At 38.3% G+C, this 17,406-nt stretch overlaps 4 protein-coding genes and 2 pseudogenes across 4 annotated transcripts in view; all 6 read right to left on the bottom strand.

The window, feature by feature from the left end:
- LOC121786577 overlaps positions 1-5,208 on the bottom strand; it is a 34,908-nt pseudogene extending 29,700 nt beyond the window's left edge.
- A 771-nt stretch (positions 5,209-5,979) lies between these two features.
- On the bottom strand, positions 5,980-7,386 carry LOC121786788 (pre-rRNA-processing protein TSR2-like). The gene is given in 4 exon segments (XM_042185405.1): positions 5,980-6,153; positions 6,352-6,459; positions 7,009-7,097; positions 7,221-7,386. Coding segments are annotated over 4 exon segments (537 nt in total).
- A 684-nt stretch (positions 7,387-8,070) lies between these two features.
- Positions 8,071-9,625, bottom strand: LOC121786789 (annotated as a pseudogene).
- A 706-nt stretch (positions 9,626-10,331) lies between these two features.
- LOC121786573 (pre-rRNA-processing protein TSR2-like) lies at positions 10,332-11,853 on the bottom strand. The gene is made up of 4 exons (XM_042185215.1): positions 11,673-11,853; positions 11,459-11,547; positions 10,802-10,909; positions 10,332-10,603 (listed from the first exon to the last, which is right to left on the bottom strand). The coding sequence occupies exons 1-4, from the start codon at positions 11,851-11,853 to the stop codon at positions 10,391-10,393; spliced, it is 591 nt and encodes a 196-aa protein (XP_042041149.1). The 3' UTR covers positions 10,332-10,390.
- Positions 11,854-12,618: 765 nt separating this feature from the next.
- On the bottom strand, positions 12,619-14,081 carry LOC121786417 (pre-rRNA-processing protein TSR2-like). Its single transcript, XM_042185047.1, has 4 exons — positions 13,901-14,081; positions 13,687-13,775; positions 13,030-13,137; positions 12,619-12,831 (listed from the first exon to the last, which is right to left on the bottom strand). The coding sequence occupies exons 1-4, from the start codon at positions 14,079-14,081 to the stop codon at positions 12,619-12,621; spliced, it is 591 nt and encodes a 196-aa protein (XP_042040981.1).
- A 674-nt stretch (positions 14,082-14,755) lies between these two features.
- The window catches only part of LOC121786418 (pre-rRNA-processing protein TSR2-like), a 4,946-nt gene continuing 2,295 nt past the window's right edge, over positions 14,756-17,406 (bottom strand). Inside the window, exons 4-5 of the mRNA XM_042185048.1 lie at positions 15,258-15,322; positions 14,756-15,059 (exon numbers count right to left, since the gene is read on the bottom strand). Of these exons, the coding sequence (XP_042040982.1) occupies positions 14,847-15,059; positions 15,258-15,322 (278 nt within the window). The 3' untranslated portion in view covers positions 14,756-14,846. The remainder of the gene's footprint in view (positions 15,060-15,257; positions 15,323-17,406) is intronic.

Raw genomic sequence — 17,406 nt, forward strand, 5'->3', positions numbered from 1 at the left:
TTCATGGATAACAAACAGGGAACTGCCGACCCTAACGCGGCGGCGTTTATGGCTGACCTAATGCAAAAAGTTGGGGGCCGGAAAAAGCGATGGAGGCGTTTGCTATGTTCGCGTCTATGATGGGGAAATCCGTACCGGCCGTTTCAACATCTGTCGTACCACCACCCGATACTTCAGGAGTTTCAACATCCCAACCGGAGGCCGTCGCAGAGCCAGTGCCCGTTGTACCAGAAGAAACCGTCACTGTTCCAGAACCAACCGCCGCAGAAACTCACGAAGAAGAAGCAGATCTGGCGGCGGGGCTGGGATTATTGGCCGTAAGTGAACCAAGGGAAGTTTCTGTCACTGAGGGGGTGAACCCTGAGTCTTCCGCTGTGGATCTTGTTGAGAAAGCATCCCTACTTGAATCTGGGGGTGTGGATCTTGCTGCTGTTGTTGGTAGTCGTGCAGAGGGGGAAACCCTTGTTTTGGAGGAATTTGCTGAGGGGGAAACCCCTGTTGTTGGTAGTAATGTTCCAGAGGGCGCCGAAGCCCAAATTGGTAAGGAAGATGTCAATGAGGGGGGAACCCCTGCGAAGTCAGAGGGGACAGAAACCTCTGTTTACATTTCGGGGACAACCCCATTATTGAACGAGGAGGAAGAAACCCTCACCGCTGAGAATTCTCAAGAACCCGTCGATGTCGAGTTGGATTTGCTCGTGGACCTAACGGAGGGCACCGATTCGCCAGTAAATCCAAGGGAAGCGCGAAGACAGGCTCGTCGGAGTCTGCTCGATGAGATAGATGAAACCGTCCAGCAGACTGAGGAGGAAATGCTGGGTCTAGAGACTGCAGCTCCTGAGTAGGTAAACTCTCCTAGACCTACTGATGGGGAGAGCGACAAGGAGGAGCGCCGACGCGCGATCGAGAGGAAGAGGAAGGGAAAACAGATTGCTCCTTCCTCGACCAAGAAAGCAAAAGGGAAGTCCACTGACCACTCTCTCCCTCCACCTGCTAAGGTACCATACGCTGCTGAGTCCAACAACCCTGAGGAGTCCAGTGATTTCGAAGAAGAACAAGAAGCGGAGCTCAACTTTGAGCCGAAGGAAATCTGGATCACCAAAGAACTGCTGAATGAGATAAGGAGGTTCAAGGACCCGAAACGCACAGCAATATATGCGGAGAAGAGTGCCGTAGGGAAGTATGCCAAATCTGGGAAGATGTACGATTCGGCCGAGCTTAATGGGATCTCAAGCAATGATGAGTTTCGGGGGTATATAGAGGCAATCGGCTTTGACTGGTTGTTCAAACATAGCACCCTTGAGGTCCCGATAGAAGTGGCACGGGAGTTTTTCTCGACTTTCCGGTTTAAATCCACCACCGACTTGGATGCCGAGTCCATTAACTTCCGGCTTTTCAATGAAGAGTATGTGATGAGCATCCGTGAGTGGACTCTACGGATGGGTCTGCTGACGCGTACAGAAGATGACGAAGGATTGTGGAATGAAAGAATGGTCGGGCCACCAAAGTTCACACCAGGTTTCAAAGCGCAGAGCGCACGGGAGTTCTTGACTCACCCGAGGGTGGGTCAATTTAAAACAAGCTTTTCGAAGGCTCACCATATCGAAGACAGGATTCTGAGGTTCGCTCAAACCTTCATCAGCTACAATCTGATGGGCACCGCCAACAACGCCTTGACAACCCCCGACTTGTATTTTACATGGTGTATGGCCACAGGAGTGCGTGTCCACTTGGGTTACTGGTTAGCCCAAGCCTGCCACCAAGTAACTGCCAACCCCTCCCGGCACCTATACACATGCCATCTTCTGGGGGCTTATTTGCAACGAAATGTGATCATGAAGATCCACAAAGCCTGCCGAGAAGTGAAGATGTGTCTGCCTCCAGAAGTTTTCAACATGGATTACTTCTTCAACAAGGGGCTGTTAATCATGCACGGGAGAGATGTCTGTTTTTATGAAGTTGGTAAGTCGGAGGCCAGATCAAACAGGAGCAGGAGGTGGCAGGAGTGAAGGAACTTGCTGATGTGGGTGAAGCCGGGAAGCCAGTCGTGGAAGTGGACGCAATGAGGAAAGAAGTCAGCTGGATGAGGTCAGAAATTCAAAAGGTGAGGGAAGAGATTGTGGCCCTGCGGGGTAAAGGAAAGGAAAGCAGTGAGGTTGAGAAAGTCAGGAAGGAAGTTGCCGGAGTACGAACGGGGATGGAAGAAATGAGAATGGAAGTTACGAAGGTAAGGGAGGAAATGGTGGCCCTCAAGGGGCGCATTTCTGATCTAGTGGTGACGTCGTCCAAATGTACTGAGCGGATGACGGAGGGTGTTGCGTTGATAATGAAAATGATGAAGTGGCTGCGCGAGAAATTCCCAGACGCACCAAAGTCACTTCCTTGACCTAGTGGCGGCCCCAAGGCGCCAACTCCAGGAAGTCTATCTATTCAGAAGCCGCTACAAGTCACCAAGCCTTTAATCACCTCACCTTCTACTAGACCATTGGCCTTGAAGAAGACCGTGCCCGGACAGACAGAAGAAAGGAAAGAGACGCCGGAATCACCGGCAAAGAAGAAAGCTAAGGTGACCCAACAGGCCGTGCCGCCCAAGTCTGGCTCCCGAGGGGGCCAGACCCCGAATTAGTTCCACCCTACTACCCAAGTAACTTTTACTATAAGCTGGACGAAGTCCAGGAAAAGGAGGTATAAGCTGGACGAAGTCCAGGGGGAAAATAAAAAGAGAAAAAAAGAAGATTGATTATCTAAGGGAAGAGAGTAAAAATTACCTGACCCAGGAAATATTTGCCTGACCCAGGAAAAGAGGGGAGATGATAAAAAGGAGAAACTCTCATAACCCAATGCATCAATGGTATAACTTTAACTGTGGAACGTTTTCTGATCCTAACATCCCTGGTGAGGAATGAGTGATCGAGCGAACCTAACAGCTGGGGTATCAATAGGCTATCTTGACGAACTGACGGGCCGTTTAGGTAGAAGGGGGAAGGGGGAAGATTTGAAGACTGTAGACGATCGGATTGAACTTAAGCTTGTGGGGACGGTCGCCAAAAAAAGTTGAAATTAGTTCATGCTTATCAGTTATGTTTGTTTTTGTGATGCTTTCTTTTGAGTCTGCTAGTCGTCTAGGTCTAGGTTTTTTGTGACAGTCTTGTTTGTAGAGTCGTTTTTGGGAACCGTGCATTGAAATTCTCCTTATTTCTTTTCTTGTCTTTCATACTTGAGGACAAGCATGGTTTAAGTGTGAGCAGTTTGATAAGGCTAATTTCATGCATAGGTCTAGGGCTTTAATTTGTGAAATTTCTGGGTCTAACGCATGTTTTAAGCCAGGTGTGTGAAGATTTTCGCCAGGTCCAGCAAAAGAGGAGGACAGTTGCGTGGACCTAGGAAGAAGGAGAATAAGTGGACATTATGCGGAAAATTGCTTAACGGAGGAAGCCTCGGAGTTGAAGGGTAGAATAGGGATTTCTACGAAGACTCTAGAAGGCTATGTCCGCGTCTATAAAAGGAAGAAGCATGCACGTTGGAGGGATCTTCTCGGTGGGAGACCTTGCTAACAGCCTGTAGCTTAGTTCACTTTTCTTCACACTCTTGGGTTCTTTCGTCGGGAAATTCAGGGCTCACTTGGGGGTTCACCTCTAGTTTTCATACATTTCTATCTGGTTGTAACACCGTCCTTCTTAGGGCGAAGAAACAATTTATTTTCCGAGTTCGCTTCTGTTGAATTCGCCGAGCTTCGCTGTTCGAAGCTCGGACCTCTTTATTTTCTGGATATTTCCCTGTTTTATGCAAGTTTCGTTTTCACTTATGCCGATTGTGTTAAACTTTGTTTGTTGATTATTGTTACGTGAATTCTGAGTTGGAATGTTGGAGTTGGTTGTTTTCGAGGTTGGATCTGGGAGAATGGAGTTTGTTTGTGGATGAATCGGAGTTTTTAACTTGCTGTTGTTGTGGGTTTGTCTGTGATTGTTGGATTTTGGAGCTGATCGGAGTAGATCTGTGAGAATCGGAGTTATGGAGTTGATTTTGCTGAGTATTGCGTTCGGATGGCTTGGATCCGGAGTGGATTAAGCATTCGACGTGAATCTGAGCCGTGCTGATTTAATTTCATGCCTAGCTTATGTGTTTTCATTTCCTTTCGCCTAGTTTATGTAGATCTGATGTATTTCCGATTCGTAGCAAGTTTCCGGCGTCCTGATTTCTATATTCTTTTCGAATCTAGGTGTATGCTATGTTTTCTCCATTTACGCGTCTGAGTTGGTTGGGAAATTGCATGAGTTTGTTAGTTGCAGCTTTTACCGTACTTACCTTATTTTAATGTCGTGGTCCCCACTTTTAAATTCTCTCTGCCTAGTCATATTTAGTTAGTCATTACATGGTTTAGTGAGTAATTGTTTCTTCCGGTGTTGATGTCTGATTTTATAAGTGTTTTGTGTCCTAGATCTAGCATTTAAATTTTGTGCCCAGGTCTAGTGGTAGTTTAAACCTCAACCCTTTTGCGTGGCAGCAGCCGCTCGTCCACAAAGTCTCTAAGCACTACTTCATGAATCCATCTTCGTGGGATCGACCCCACTTCCCTATACTAATCCATAGTATTCGGGTTGAGGGATTTTATTTTTGAAGGAGAGTCGAGGGTGTCCAACGACAGAAGCACTATGTGCTCCTTGAGTTCCTGGACCTAATGATCCAGTGGATTTAAGAAGCGCAGTGTCTTGTTTGAGAGATTGCATTAGTTTTCTCTGTAAGCACACGAGTCCCCTCCTCACACCAAGTCTCAAACTTCACTCCTCAACACTGCCGTCCTGAATCTCAGTATTGAGAGAGTCCATGAATTCATAAGGTATATCCTATACATCATCAATATACACTTGATCTGCACAACAAATAAAATCCAACAATTACTAAAACAAACTTAGGTTTTTATACCATCTCAATAACACTCTGTTTTAGCATATGAATAGATATTAATTAACCAGCATCAGTTGAAGCGAGAAATACCTTTCGATTGAGTGAGGAAATTGAAGAGGTTGTGGCCGAGCTGCTGCAATTTCTGGAGAGAGTCGCGGCCACCCCACCCGTTTTCGATGGCCATCCGCAGTGCAGCCCACCGAGAAAGAACCATCTGAATTCCATCACCGAATTGCGCCGCTGCCTCCGGAGTCATACGGTGGTTGTTCATCCTTCGAATTTGCCCTTTTTTCTTCTTCTTTGAAATTGACACGGAAAAAGAAAATTCAGAGATTGAAGAAGTTGATCGTATTTAGGGCTGCCCTTTTTGTTTTATTTAGTGTGAGCTCTTACACGATATTCAAATTCCCAAAATAAATTTTAATGATGTATAAGTTCCGGAAAGAAAATACATTCATCCTTATCTAACTTTTTCATGATTTTATGAACAAACAATAAATTTTTAAAAAATACCCCTACTACGTATATATCATTAGGGGTGTGTTGGGGTCCTTACATCATCTTAGTCACAAATCACAGTCTTTGGATCCTTAAATTGATGGTTGAGATAAGCTACATTATTATACTAAAAATCTACATTATTAGCCGCAGTACATTATTAGACTGGAAATATACATTATTAGACTAAAATGCTACATAAGTACTAAATTTCTTGTCTTCCCATTAAACTTCAAAATAGCTCTTTCATGGATTATTACTTTTCAATCATAAGAGAAACTCGTTTGAAAATGATGAAAAATATAAGACATCCACAATTAGCATCAGTATGAGCGTTCTCTAGTTACTTGCAGCAAAGTAGGAACAAAACGACTTGAACAAAAAATATCCTGAAACATAAGATAACTTTAGAGGATTTGAACAAAAAACATCCTGAAACACTCAACAAAACTTAAGAAGAATACAAATAAAAATGTTGTCTTTACATATACTCAAATATTCGTACCTAAAGTGGCTCGAGCCAATGTAATCAATCCATCACTTCTTTCTCCCTTTACTCTTTTTTGAAACAACAGGTTATCCATCCCCAACTTGAGGAGTATCTTTCGTGCTACTGTCATCAGCCACAATATCAGTCAGATTGTGATCCAATTGGCGCTGTGGTTGTGGAGCATCAACTTCCATTGCTGACATATTGTTCTCTATAATTGCATCATCTTCATCACTGTCTTCCTCGTCATCGCTGTTGGGCTGACAAAATAGAAATCGAAAGAGAGGAAAATTGAAGTTACTGATGTGAGTAACATGAATACAAGTTACCGAATGCTATTCATCAATCCTATAACATAATTAATATGGATATGGCTAACCACCCAAGTCATAATACTAAAACTTCTCCCGTTAACACAGTTACACAAAAACTTAGGAGATAAGTGGCAGTAGCCTTACCTGTCTAGTATACGAAACACTTGGAACATTTGTTACTCGCAGCTTCTTTATCGAATCAAACTGACCTTCTAAACATTCTTCACGCATTACCATAAACTTTTCTGCAACCTACGCAAAAAAAAAATCAAAGATAAAAAATTGGAATATAGTGATTGATAAGTATGCATGATTGTATTCTAATTATCCTTTATCATCGACCATGAAACAACTCAATCAAGTAGGTGATATCGATATCTATTGTTTACAACCACCTTGGGTAATCATTATTCATTATTCAGGGTATAAATTGTGCATGATTGGAATTTAGGAGTTTTTATGTCGAACTAGCTTCACAAGGCAGGTACATGCTTCCATTTTGAATATTGGCTCGTTGCATATAATATGACTATCTTAAGCTCATATGGTTAAGTGCAATGAGAGAATACAGAGAAGTATCAGATAGATGGAAATCCCAAATCCCTTCATATTTTCTAGTAATTTTCCCCTTAATTACAAGATTTGAGTAGAGAATTTTTGTTTTACTCTTTAATTTCCATCCTACACACCTAGCATTGGGTTCAGGTTCGAGCAATAGAAGTTATTAAGCATTCACATATGAATGGACATGAAGTAATTAGTAGGAGCCAAAATTAGGGCAAATAGATGAAGATGATATACCTCCTCAACACTGCCGTCCAGAATCTCAGTATTGAGAGAGTCCATGAATTCATAAAGTATATCCTCTACATCATCAATATACACTTGATCTGCACAACAAATAAAATCCAACAATTAGTAAAACAAACTTAGGTTTTTATACCATCTCACTAACACTCTGTTTTAGCATATGAATAGATATTAATTAACCAGTATCAGTTCAAGTGAGATACCTTTCGATTGAGTGAGGAAATTGAAGAGGTTGTGGCCGAGCTGCTGCGATTTCTGGAGAGAGTCGTGGCCACCCCATCCGTTTTCGATGGCCATCCGCAGTGCAGCCCACCGAGAAAGAACCATCTGAATTCAATCACCGAATTATGCCGCTGCCTCCGGAGTCATACGGTGTTCATCCTTCGAATTTTCCCTTTTTTCTTCTTCTTTGAAATTGACACGGAAAATGAAAATTCAGAGATTGAAGAAGTTGATCGTATTTAGGGCTGCCCTTTTTGTTTTATTTAGTGTGTGCTCTTACACGATATTCAAAGGCCCAAAATAAATTTTAATGATGTATAAGTTCCGGAAAGAAAATACATTCATCCTTATCTAACTTTTTCATGATTTTATGAACAAACAATAAATTTTTTAAAAATACCCCTACTACGTATATATCATTAGGGGTGTGTTGGGATCCTTACATCATCTTAGTCACAAATCACAGTCTTTGGATCCTTAAATTGAATGGTTGTGATAAGCTACATTATTATACTAAAAATCTACATTATTAGCCGCGGTACATTATTAGACTGGAAATATACATTATTTGACTAAAATGCTACATAAGTACTACATTTCTTGTCTTCCCATTAAACTTCAAAATAGCTCTTTCATGGACTAAACTTTTCAATCATAAGAGAAACTCGTTTGAAAATGATGAAAAATATAAGACATCCACAATTAGCATCAGTATGTGCGTTCTCTAGTTACTTGCAGCAAAGTAGGAACAAAACGACTTGAACAAAAACTATCTTGAAACATAAGATAACTTTAGAGGATTTGAACAAAAAACATCCCGAAACACTCAACAAAACTTAAGAAGAATACAAACAAAAATGTTGTCTTTACATATACTCAAATATTCGTACCTAAAGTGGCTCGAGCTAATGTAATCAATCCATCAATTATTTCTCCCTTTACTCTTTTTTGAAACAACAGTCCATTCATCCACAACTTGAGGAGTATCTTTCGTGCTACTTTCATCAGCCACAATATCAGTCAGATTGTGATCCAATTGGCGCTGTGGTTGTGGAGCATCAACTTCCATTGCTGACATATTGTTCTCTATAATTGCATCATCTTCATCACTGTGTTCCTCGTCATCGCTGTTGGGCTGACAAAATAGAAATCGAAAGAGAGGAAAATTGAAGTTACTGATGTGAGTAACATGAATAGAAGTTACCGAATGCTATTCATCAATCCAATAACATAATTAATATGGATATTGCTAACCACGCTAGTCATAATACTAAAACTTCTCCTGTTAAAACAGTTACACAGAAACTTAGGAGATAAGTGGCAGCAGCCTTACCTATCTGGTATACGAAACACTTGGAACATTTGTTTCTCGCAGCTTCTTTATCGAATCAAACTGACCTTCTAAACATTCTTCACGCATTACCATAAACTTTTCTGCAACCTACGCAAAAAAAAATTCAAAGATAAAAAATTGGAATATGGTGATTGATAAGTATGCATGATTGTATTCTAATTATCCTTTATCATCGACCATGAAACAACTCAATCAAGTAGGTGATATCGATATCTATTGTTTACAACCACCTTCGGTAATCATTATTCATTATTCAGAGTATAAATTGTGCATGATTAGAATTTAGGAGTTTTTATGTCGAACTAGCTTCACAAGGCAAGTACATGCTTCCATTTTGAATATTGGCTCGTTGCATATAATATGACTATCTTAAGCTCATATGGTTAAGTGCAATGAGGGAATACAGAGAAGTATCAGATAGATGGAAATCCCAGTTCCCTTCATATTTTCTAGTAATTTTCCCCTTAATTACAAGATTTGAGTAGAGATTTTTTGCTTTACTCTTTAATTTCTATCCTACACACCTAGCATTAGATTCAGGTTCGAGCAATAGAAGTTATTAAGCCTTCACATATGAATGGACACGAAGTAAATAGTAGGAGCCAAAATTAGGGCAAATAGATGAAGATGATATACCTCCTCTACACTGCCGTCCTGAATCTCAGTATTGAGAGAGTCCATGAATTCATAAAGTATATCCTCTACATCATCAATATACACTTGATCTGCACATCAAATAAAATCCAACAATTACTAAAACAAACTTAGGTTTTTATACCATCTCAATAACACTCTATTTTTAACATATGAATAGATATTAATTAACCAGTATCAGTTCAAGTGAGAAATACCTTTCGATTGAGTGAGGAAATTAAAGAGGTTGTGGCCGAGCTGCTGCGATTTCTGGAGAGAGTCGCGGCCACCCCACCCATTTTCGATGGCCATCCGCAGTGCAGCCCACCGAGAAAGAACCATCTGAATTCCATCACCGAATTGCGCTGCTGCCTCCGGAGTCATACGGTGGTTGTTCATCCTTCGAATTTGCCTTTTTTTCTTCTTCTTTGAAATTAACACGGAAAAAGAAAATTCAGAGATTGAAGAAGTTGATCGTATTTAGGGCTGCCCTTTTTGTTTTATTTAGTGTGTGCTCTTACACGATATTCAAAGGCCCAAAATAAATTTTAATGATGTATAAGTTCCGGAAAGAAAATACATTCATCCTTATCTAACTTTTTCATGATTTTATGAACAAACAATAAATTTTTAAAAAATACCCCTACTACGTATATATCATTAGGGGTGTGTTGGGGTCCTTACATCATATTAGTCACAAATCACAGTCCTTGGATCCTTAAATTGAATGGTTGTGATAAGCTACATTATTATACTAAAAATCTACATTATTAGCCGCGGTACATTATTAGACTGGAAATATACATTATTTGACTAAAATGCTACATAAGTACTACATTTCTTGTCTTCCCATTAAACTTCAAAATAGCTCTTTCATGGACTAATACTTTTCAATCATAAGAGAAACTCGTTTGAAAATGATGAAAAATATAAGACATCCACAATTAGCATCAGTATGTGCGTTCTCTAGTTACTTGCAGCAAACTAGGAACAAAACGACTTGAACATAAAATATCCTGAAACATAAGATAACTTTAGAGGATTTGAACAAAAAACATCCTGAAACACTCAACAAAACATAAGAAGAATACAAACAAAAATGTTGTCTTTACATATACTCAAATATTCGTACCTAAAGTGGCTCGAGCCAATGTAATCAATCCATCACTTCTTTCTCCCTTTACTCTTTTTTGAAACAACAGTCCATCCATCCACAACTTGAGGAGTATCTTTCGTGCTACTTTCATCAGCCACAATATCAGTCAGATTGTGATCCAATTGGCGCTGTGGTTGTGGAGCATCAACTTCCATTGCTGACATATTGTTCTCTATAATTGCATCATCTTCATCACTGTCTTCCTCGTCATCGCTGTTGGGCTGACAAAATATAAATCGAAAGAGAGGAAAATTGAAGTTACTGATGTGAGTAACATGAATAGAAGTTATCGAATGCTATTCATCAATCCTATAACATAATTAATATGGATATGGCTAACCACGCAAGTTATAATACTAAAACTTCTCCCGTTAACACAGTTACACATAAACTTAGGAGATAAGTGGCAGCAGCCTTACCTGTCTGGTATACGAAACACTTGGAACATTTGTTTCTCGCAGCTTCTTTATCGAATCAAACTGACCTTCTAAACATTCTTCACGCATTACCATAAACTTTTCTGCAACCTACGCAAAAAAAAATTCAAAGATAAAAAATTGGAATATGGTGATTGATAAGTATGCATGATTGTATTCTAATTATCCTTTATCATCGACCATGAAACAACTCAATCAAGTAGGTGATATCGATATCTATTGTTTACAACCACCTTGGGTAATCATTATTCATTATTCAGAGTATAAATTGTGCATGATTAGAATTTAGGAGTTTTTATGTCGAACTAGCTTCACAAGGCAGGTACATGCTTCCATTTTGAATATTGGCTCGTTGCATATAATATGACTATCTTAAGCTCATATGGTTAAGTGCAATGAGAGAATACAGAGAAGTATCAGATAGATGGAAATACCAGTTCCCTTCATATTTTCTAGTAATTTTCCCCTTAATTACAATATTTGAGTAGAGATTTTTTGCTTTACTCTTTAATTTCCATCCTACACACCTAGCATTAGATTCAGGTTCGAGCAATAGAAGTTATTAAGCCTTCACATATGAATGGACATGAAGTAAATAGTAGGAGCCAAAATTAGGGCAAATAGATGAAGATGATATACCTCCTCTACACTGCCGTCCTGAATCTCAGTATTGAGAGAGTCCATGAATTCATAAAGTATATCCTCTACATCATCAATATACACTTGATCTGCACATCAATAAAATCCAACAATTACTAAAACAAACTTAGGTTTTTATACCATCTCAATAACACTCTGTTTTTAACATATGAATAGATATTAATTAACCAGTATCAGTTCAAGTGAGAAATACCTTTCGATTGAGTGAGGAAATTAAAGAGGTTGTGGCCGAGCTGCTGCGATTTCTGGAGAGAGTCGCGGCCACCCCACCCATTTTCGATGGCCATCCGCAGTGCAGCCCACCGAGAAAGAACCATCTGAATTCCATCACCGAATTGCGCTGCTGCCTCCGGAGTCATACGGTGGTTGTTCATCCTTCGAATTTACCTTTTTTTCTTCTTCTTTGAAATTAACACGGAAAAAGAAAATTCAGAGATTGAAGAAGTTGATCGTATTTAGGGCTGCCCTTTTTGTTTTATTTAGTGTGTGCTCTTACACGATATTCAAAGGCCCAAAATAAATTTTAATGATGTATAAGTTCAGGAAAGAAAATACATTCATCCTTATCTAACTTTTTCATGATTTTATGAACAAACAATAAATTTTTAAAAAATACCCCTACTACGTATATATCATTAGGGGTGTGTTGGGGTCCTTACATCATATTAGTCACAAATCACAGTCTTTGGATCCTTAAATTGAATGGTTGTGATAAGCTACATTATTATACTAAAAATCTACATTATTAGCCGCGGTACATTACTAGACTGGAAATATACATTATTTGACTAAAATGCTACATAAGTACTACATTTCTTGTCTTCCCATTAAACTTCAAAATAGCTCTTTCATGGACTAATACTTTTCAATCATAAGAGAAACTCGTTTGAAAATGATGAAAAATATAAGACATCCACAATTAGCATCAGTATGTGCGTTCTCTAGTTACTTGCAGCAAACTAGGAACAAAACGACTTGAACATAAAATATCCTGAAACATAAGATAACTTTAGAGGATTTGAACAAAAAACATCCTGAAACACTCAACAAAACATAAGAAGAATACAAACAAAAATGTTGTCTTTACATATACTCAAATATTCGTACCTAAAGTGGCTCGAGCCAATGTAATCAATCCATCATTTCTTTCTCCCTTTACTCTTTTTTGAAACAACAGTCCATCCATCCACAACTTGAGGAGTATCTTTCGTGCTACTTTCATCAGCCACAATATCAGTCAGATTGTGATCCAATTGGCGCTGTGGTTGTGGAGCATCAACTTCCATTGCTGACATATTGTTCTCTATAATTGCATCATCTTCATCACTGTCTTCCTCGTCATCGCTGTTGGGCTGACAAAATAGAAATCGAAAGAGAGGAAAATTGAAGTTACTGATGTGAGTAACATGAATAGAAGTTATCGAATGCTATTCATCAATCCTATAACATAATTAATATGGATATGGCTAACCACGCAAGTTATAATACTAAAACTTCTCCCGTTAACACAGTTACACATAAACTTAGGAGATAAGTGGCAGCAGCCTTACCTGTCTGGTATACGAAACACTTGGAACATTTGTTTCTCGCAGCTTCTTTATCGAATCAAACTGACCTTCTAAACATTCTTCACGCATTACCATAAACTTTTCTGCAACCTACGCAAAAAAAAATTCAAAGATAAAAAATTGGAATATGGTGATTGATAAGTATGCATGATTGTATTCTAATTATCCTTTATCATCGACCATGAAACAACTCAATCAAGTAGGTGATATCGATATCTATTGTTTACAACCACCTTGGGTAATCATTATTCATTATTCAGAGTATAAATTGTGCATGATTAGAATTTAGGAGTTTTTATGTCGAACTAGCTTCACAAGGCAAGTACATGCTTCCATTTTGAATATTGGCTCGTTGCATATAATATGACTATCTTAAGCTCATATGGTTAAGTGCAATGAGAGAATACAGAGAAGTATCAGATAGATGGAAATCCCAGTTCCCTTCATATTTTCTAGTAATTTTCCCCTTAATTACAAGATTTGAGTAGAGATTTTTTGCTTTACTCTTTAATTTCCATCCTACACACCTAGCATTAGATTCAGGTTCGAGTAATAGAAGTTATTAAGCCTTCACATATGAATGGACATGAAGTAAATAGTAGGAGCCAAAATTAGGGCAAATAGATGAAGATGATATACCTCCTCTACACTGCCGTCCTGAATCTCAGTATTGAGAGAGTCCATGAATTCATAAAGTATATCCTCTACATCATCAATATACACTTGATCTGCACATCAAATAAAATCCAACAATTACTAAAACAAACTTAGGTTTTTATACCATCTCAATAACACTCTGTTTTAACATATGAATAGATATTAATTAACCAGTATCAGTTCAAGTGAGAAATACCTTTCGATTGAGTGAGGAAATTAAAGAGGTTGTGGCCGAGCTGCTGCGATTTCTGGAGAGAGTCGCGGCCACCCCACCCATTTTCGATGGCCATCCGCAGTGCAGCCCACCGAGAAAGAACCATCTGAATTCCATCACCGAATTGCGTTGCTGCCTCCGGAGTCATACGGTGGTTGTTCATCCTTCAAATTTGCCTTTTTTTCTTCTTCTTTGAAATTAACACGGAAAAAGAAAATTCAGAGATTGAAGAAGTTGATCGTATTTAGGGCTGCCCTTTTTGTTTTATTTAGTGTGGGCTCTTACACGATATTCAAAGGCCCAAAATAAATATTAATGATGTATAAGTTCCGGAAAGAAAATACATTCAAACTTATCTAACTTTTTCATGATTTTATGAACAAACAATAAATTTTTTAAAAATACCCCTACTACGTATATATCATTAGGGGTGTGTTGGGGTCCTTACATCATCTTAGTCACAAATCACAGTCTTTGGATCCTTAAATTGAATGGTTGTGATAAGCTACATTATTATACTAAAAATCTACATTATTAGACGCGGTACATTATTAGACTGGAAATATACATTATTAGACTAAAATGCTACATAAGTACTACATTTCTTGTCTTCCCATTAAACTTCAAAATAGCTCTTTCATGGACTAATACTTTTCAATCATAAGAGAAACTCGTTTGAAAATGATGAAAAATATAAGACATCCACAATTAGCATCAGTATGTGCGTTCTCTAGTTACTTGCAGCAAAGTAGGAACAAAACGACTTGAACAAAAAATATCCTGAAACATAAGATAACTTTAGAGGATTTGAACAAAAAACATCCCGAAACACTCAACAAAACTTAAGAAGAATACAAACAAAAATGTTGTCTTTACATATACTCAAATATTCGTACCTAAAGTGGCTCGAGCTAATGTAATCAATCCATCAATTCTTTCTCCCTTTACTCTTTTTTGAAACAACAGTCCAATCATCCACAACTTGAGGGGTATCTTTCGTGCTACTTTCATCAGCCACAATATCAGTCAGATTGTGATCCAATTGGCGCTGTGGTTGTGGAGCATCAACTTCCATTGCTGACATATTGTTCTCTATAATTGCATCATCTTCATCACTGTCTTCCTCGTCATCGTTGTTGGGCTGACAAAATAGAAATCGAAAGAGAGGAAAATTGAAGTTACTGATGTGAGTAACATGAATAGAAGTTACCGAATGCTATTCATCAATCCTATAACATAATTAATATGGATATGGCTAACCACGCAAGTCATAATACTAAAACTTCTCCCGTTAACACAGTTACACATAAACTTAGGAGATAAGTGGCAGCAGCCTTACCTGTCTGGTATACGAAACACTTGGAACATTTGTTTCTCGCCGCTTCTTTATCGAATCAAACTGACCTTCTAAACATTCTTCACGCATTACCATAAAACTTTTCTGCAACCTACGCAAAAAAAAAATTCAAAGATAAAAAATTGGAATATGGTGATTGATAGTATGCATGATTGTATTCTAATTATCCTTTATCATCGACCATGAAACAACTCAATCAAGTAGGTTTGATATCGATATCTATTGTTTACAACCACCTTGGGTAATCATTATTCATTATTCAGAGTATAATTGTGCATGATTGGAATTTAGGAGTTTTTTATGTCGAACTAGCTTCACAAGGCAAGTACATGCTTCCATTTTGAATATTGGCTCGTTGCATATAATATGACTATATTAAGCTCATATGGTTTAAGTGCAATGAAGAGAATACAGAGAAGTATCAGATAGATGGAAATCCAGTTCCCTTATATTTTCTAGTAATTTTCCCCTTAATTACAAGATTTGAGTAGAGATTTTTGCTTTACTCTTTAATTTCCATCCTACACACCTAGCATTTAGATTCAGGTTCGAGCTAATAGAAGTTATTAAGCCTTCACATAGAATGGACATGAAGTAATAGTAGGAGCCAAAATTAGGGCAAATAGATGAAGATGATATTACCTCCTCTACACTGCCGTCCTGAATCTCAGTATTGAGAGAGTCCATGAATTCATAAAGTATATCCTCTACATCATCAATATACACTTGATTTGCACATCAATAAATCCAACAATTACTAAAACAAACTTAGGTTTTTATACCATCTCAATAACACTCTGTTATTTAACATATGAATAGATATTACTTAACCAGTATCAGTCAAGTGAGAAATACCTTTCGATTGAGTGAGGAAATTAAAGAGGTTGTGGCCGAGCTGCTGCGATTTCTGGAGAGAGTCGCGGCCACCCCACCCATTTTCGATGGCCATCCGCCAGTGCAGCCCACGAGAAGAACCATCTGAATTCCATCACCGAATTGCGTTGCTGCCTCCGGAGTCATTACGGTGGTGGTTCATCCTTCGAATTTGCCTTTTTTTCTTCTTCTTTGAAATTAACACGGAAAAAGAAATTCAGAGATTGAAGAAGTTGATCGTATTTAGGGCTGCCCCTTTTTGTTTTATTTAGTGTGGGCTCTTACACGATATTCAAAGGCCCAAATAAATATTAATGATGTATAAGTTCCGGAAAGAAATACATTCAAACTTATCTAACTTTTTCATGATTTTATGAACAAACAATAAATTTTTAAAATACCCCTACTACGTATATATCATTAGGGGTTGTGTGGGGTCCTTACATCATCTTAGTCACAAATCACAGTCTTTGGATCCTTAAATTGAATGGTTGGATAAGCTACATTATTATACTAAAAAATCTACATATTAGACGCGGTACATTATTAGACTGGAAATATACATTATTAGACTAAAATGCTACATAGTACTTACATTTCTGTCTCTTCCCATTAAACTTCAAAATAGCTCTTTCATGGACTAATACTTTTCAATCATAAGAGAAACTCGTTTGAAAATGATGAAAAATATAAGACATCCACAATTAGCATCAGTATGTGCGTTCTCTAGTTACTTGCAGCAAAGTAGGAACAAAACGACTTGAACAAAAAAATATCCTGAAACATAAGATAACTTTAGAGGATTTGAACAAAAAACATCCCGAAACACTCAACAAAAAAAAGAAGAAGAATACAAACAAAAATGTTGTCTTTACATATACTCAAATATTCGTACCTAAAGTGGCTCGAGCTAATGTAATCAATCATCAATTCTTTCTCCCTTTACTCTTTTTTGAAACAACAGTCCAATCATCCACAACTTGAGGGGTATCTTTCGTGCTACTTTCATCAGCCACAATATCAGTCAGATTGTGATCCAATTGGCGCTGTGGTTGTGGAGCATCAACTTCCATTGCTGACATATTGTTCTCTATAATTGCATCATCTTCATCACTGTCTTCCTCGTCATCGCTGTTGGGCTGACAAAATAGAAATCGAAAGAGAGGAAAAATTGAAGTTACTGATGTGAGTAACATGAATAGAAGTTACGAATGCTATTCATCAATCCTATAACATAATTAATATGGATATGGCTAAC

This window comes from Salvia splendens, chromosome 22, assembly GCF_004379255.2.
Source record: "Salvia splendens isolate huo1 chromosome 22, SspV2, whole genome shotgun sequence".
NCBI lineage: Eukaryota > Viridiplantae > Streptophyta > Magnoliopsida > Lamiales > Lamiaceae > Salvia > Salvia splendens.

What these genes read in the sequence shown, in the direction of transcription:
- LOC121786417 (XM_042185047.1), bottom strand. Translation starts at nt 14,081, where the DNA reads ATGAACAACCACCGTATGACTCCGGAGGCAGCAACGCAATTCGGTGAT. An exon ending in AGGACGGCAGTGTAGAGGAG is followed by an intron (nt 13,138 to 13,686) that starts GTATATCATCTT and finishes TTTTTTGCGTAG; the next exon opens with GTTGCAGAAAAGTTTATGGT. An exon ending in GTGTTTCGTATACCAGACAG is followed by an intron (nt 12,832 to 13,029) that starts GTAAGGCTGCTG and finishes CTATTTTGTCAG; the next exon opens with CCCAACAGCGATGACGAGGA.
- LOC121786573 (XM_042185215.1), bottom strand. Translation starts at nt 11,853, where the DNA reads ATGAACAACCACCGTATGACTCCGGAGGCAGCAGCGCAATTCGGTGAT. An exon ending in AGGACGGCAGTGTAGAGGAG is followed by an intron (nt 10,910 to 11,458) that starts GTATATCATCTT and finishes TTTTTTGCGTAG; the next exon opens with GTTGCAGAAAAGTTTATGGT. An exon ending in GTGTTTCGTATACCAGACAG is followed by an intron (nt 10,604 to 10,801) that starts GTAAGGCTGCTG and finishes ATATTTTGTCAG; the next exon opens with CCCAACAGCGATGACGAGGA.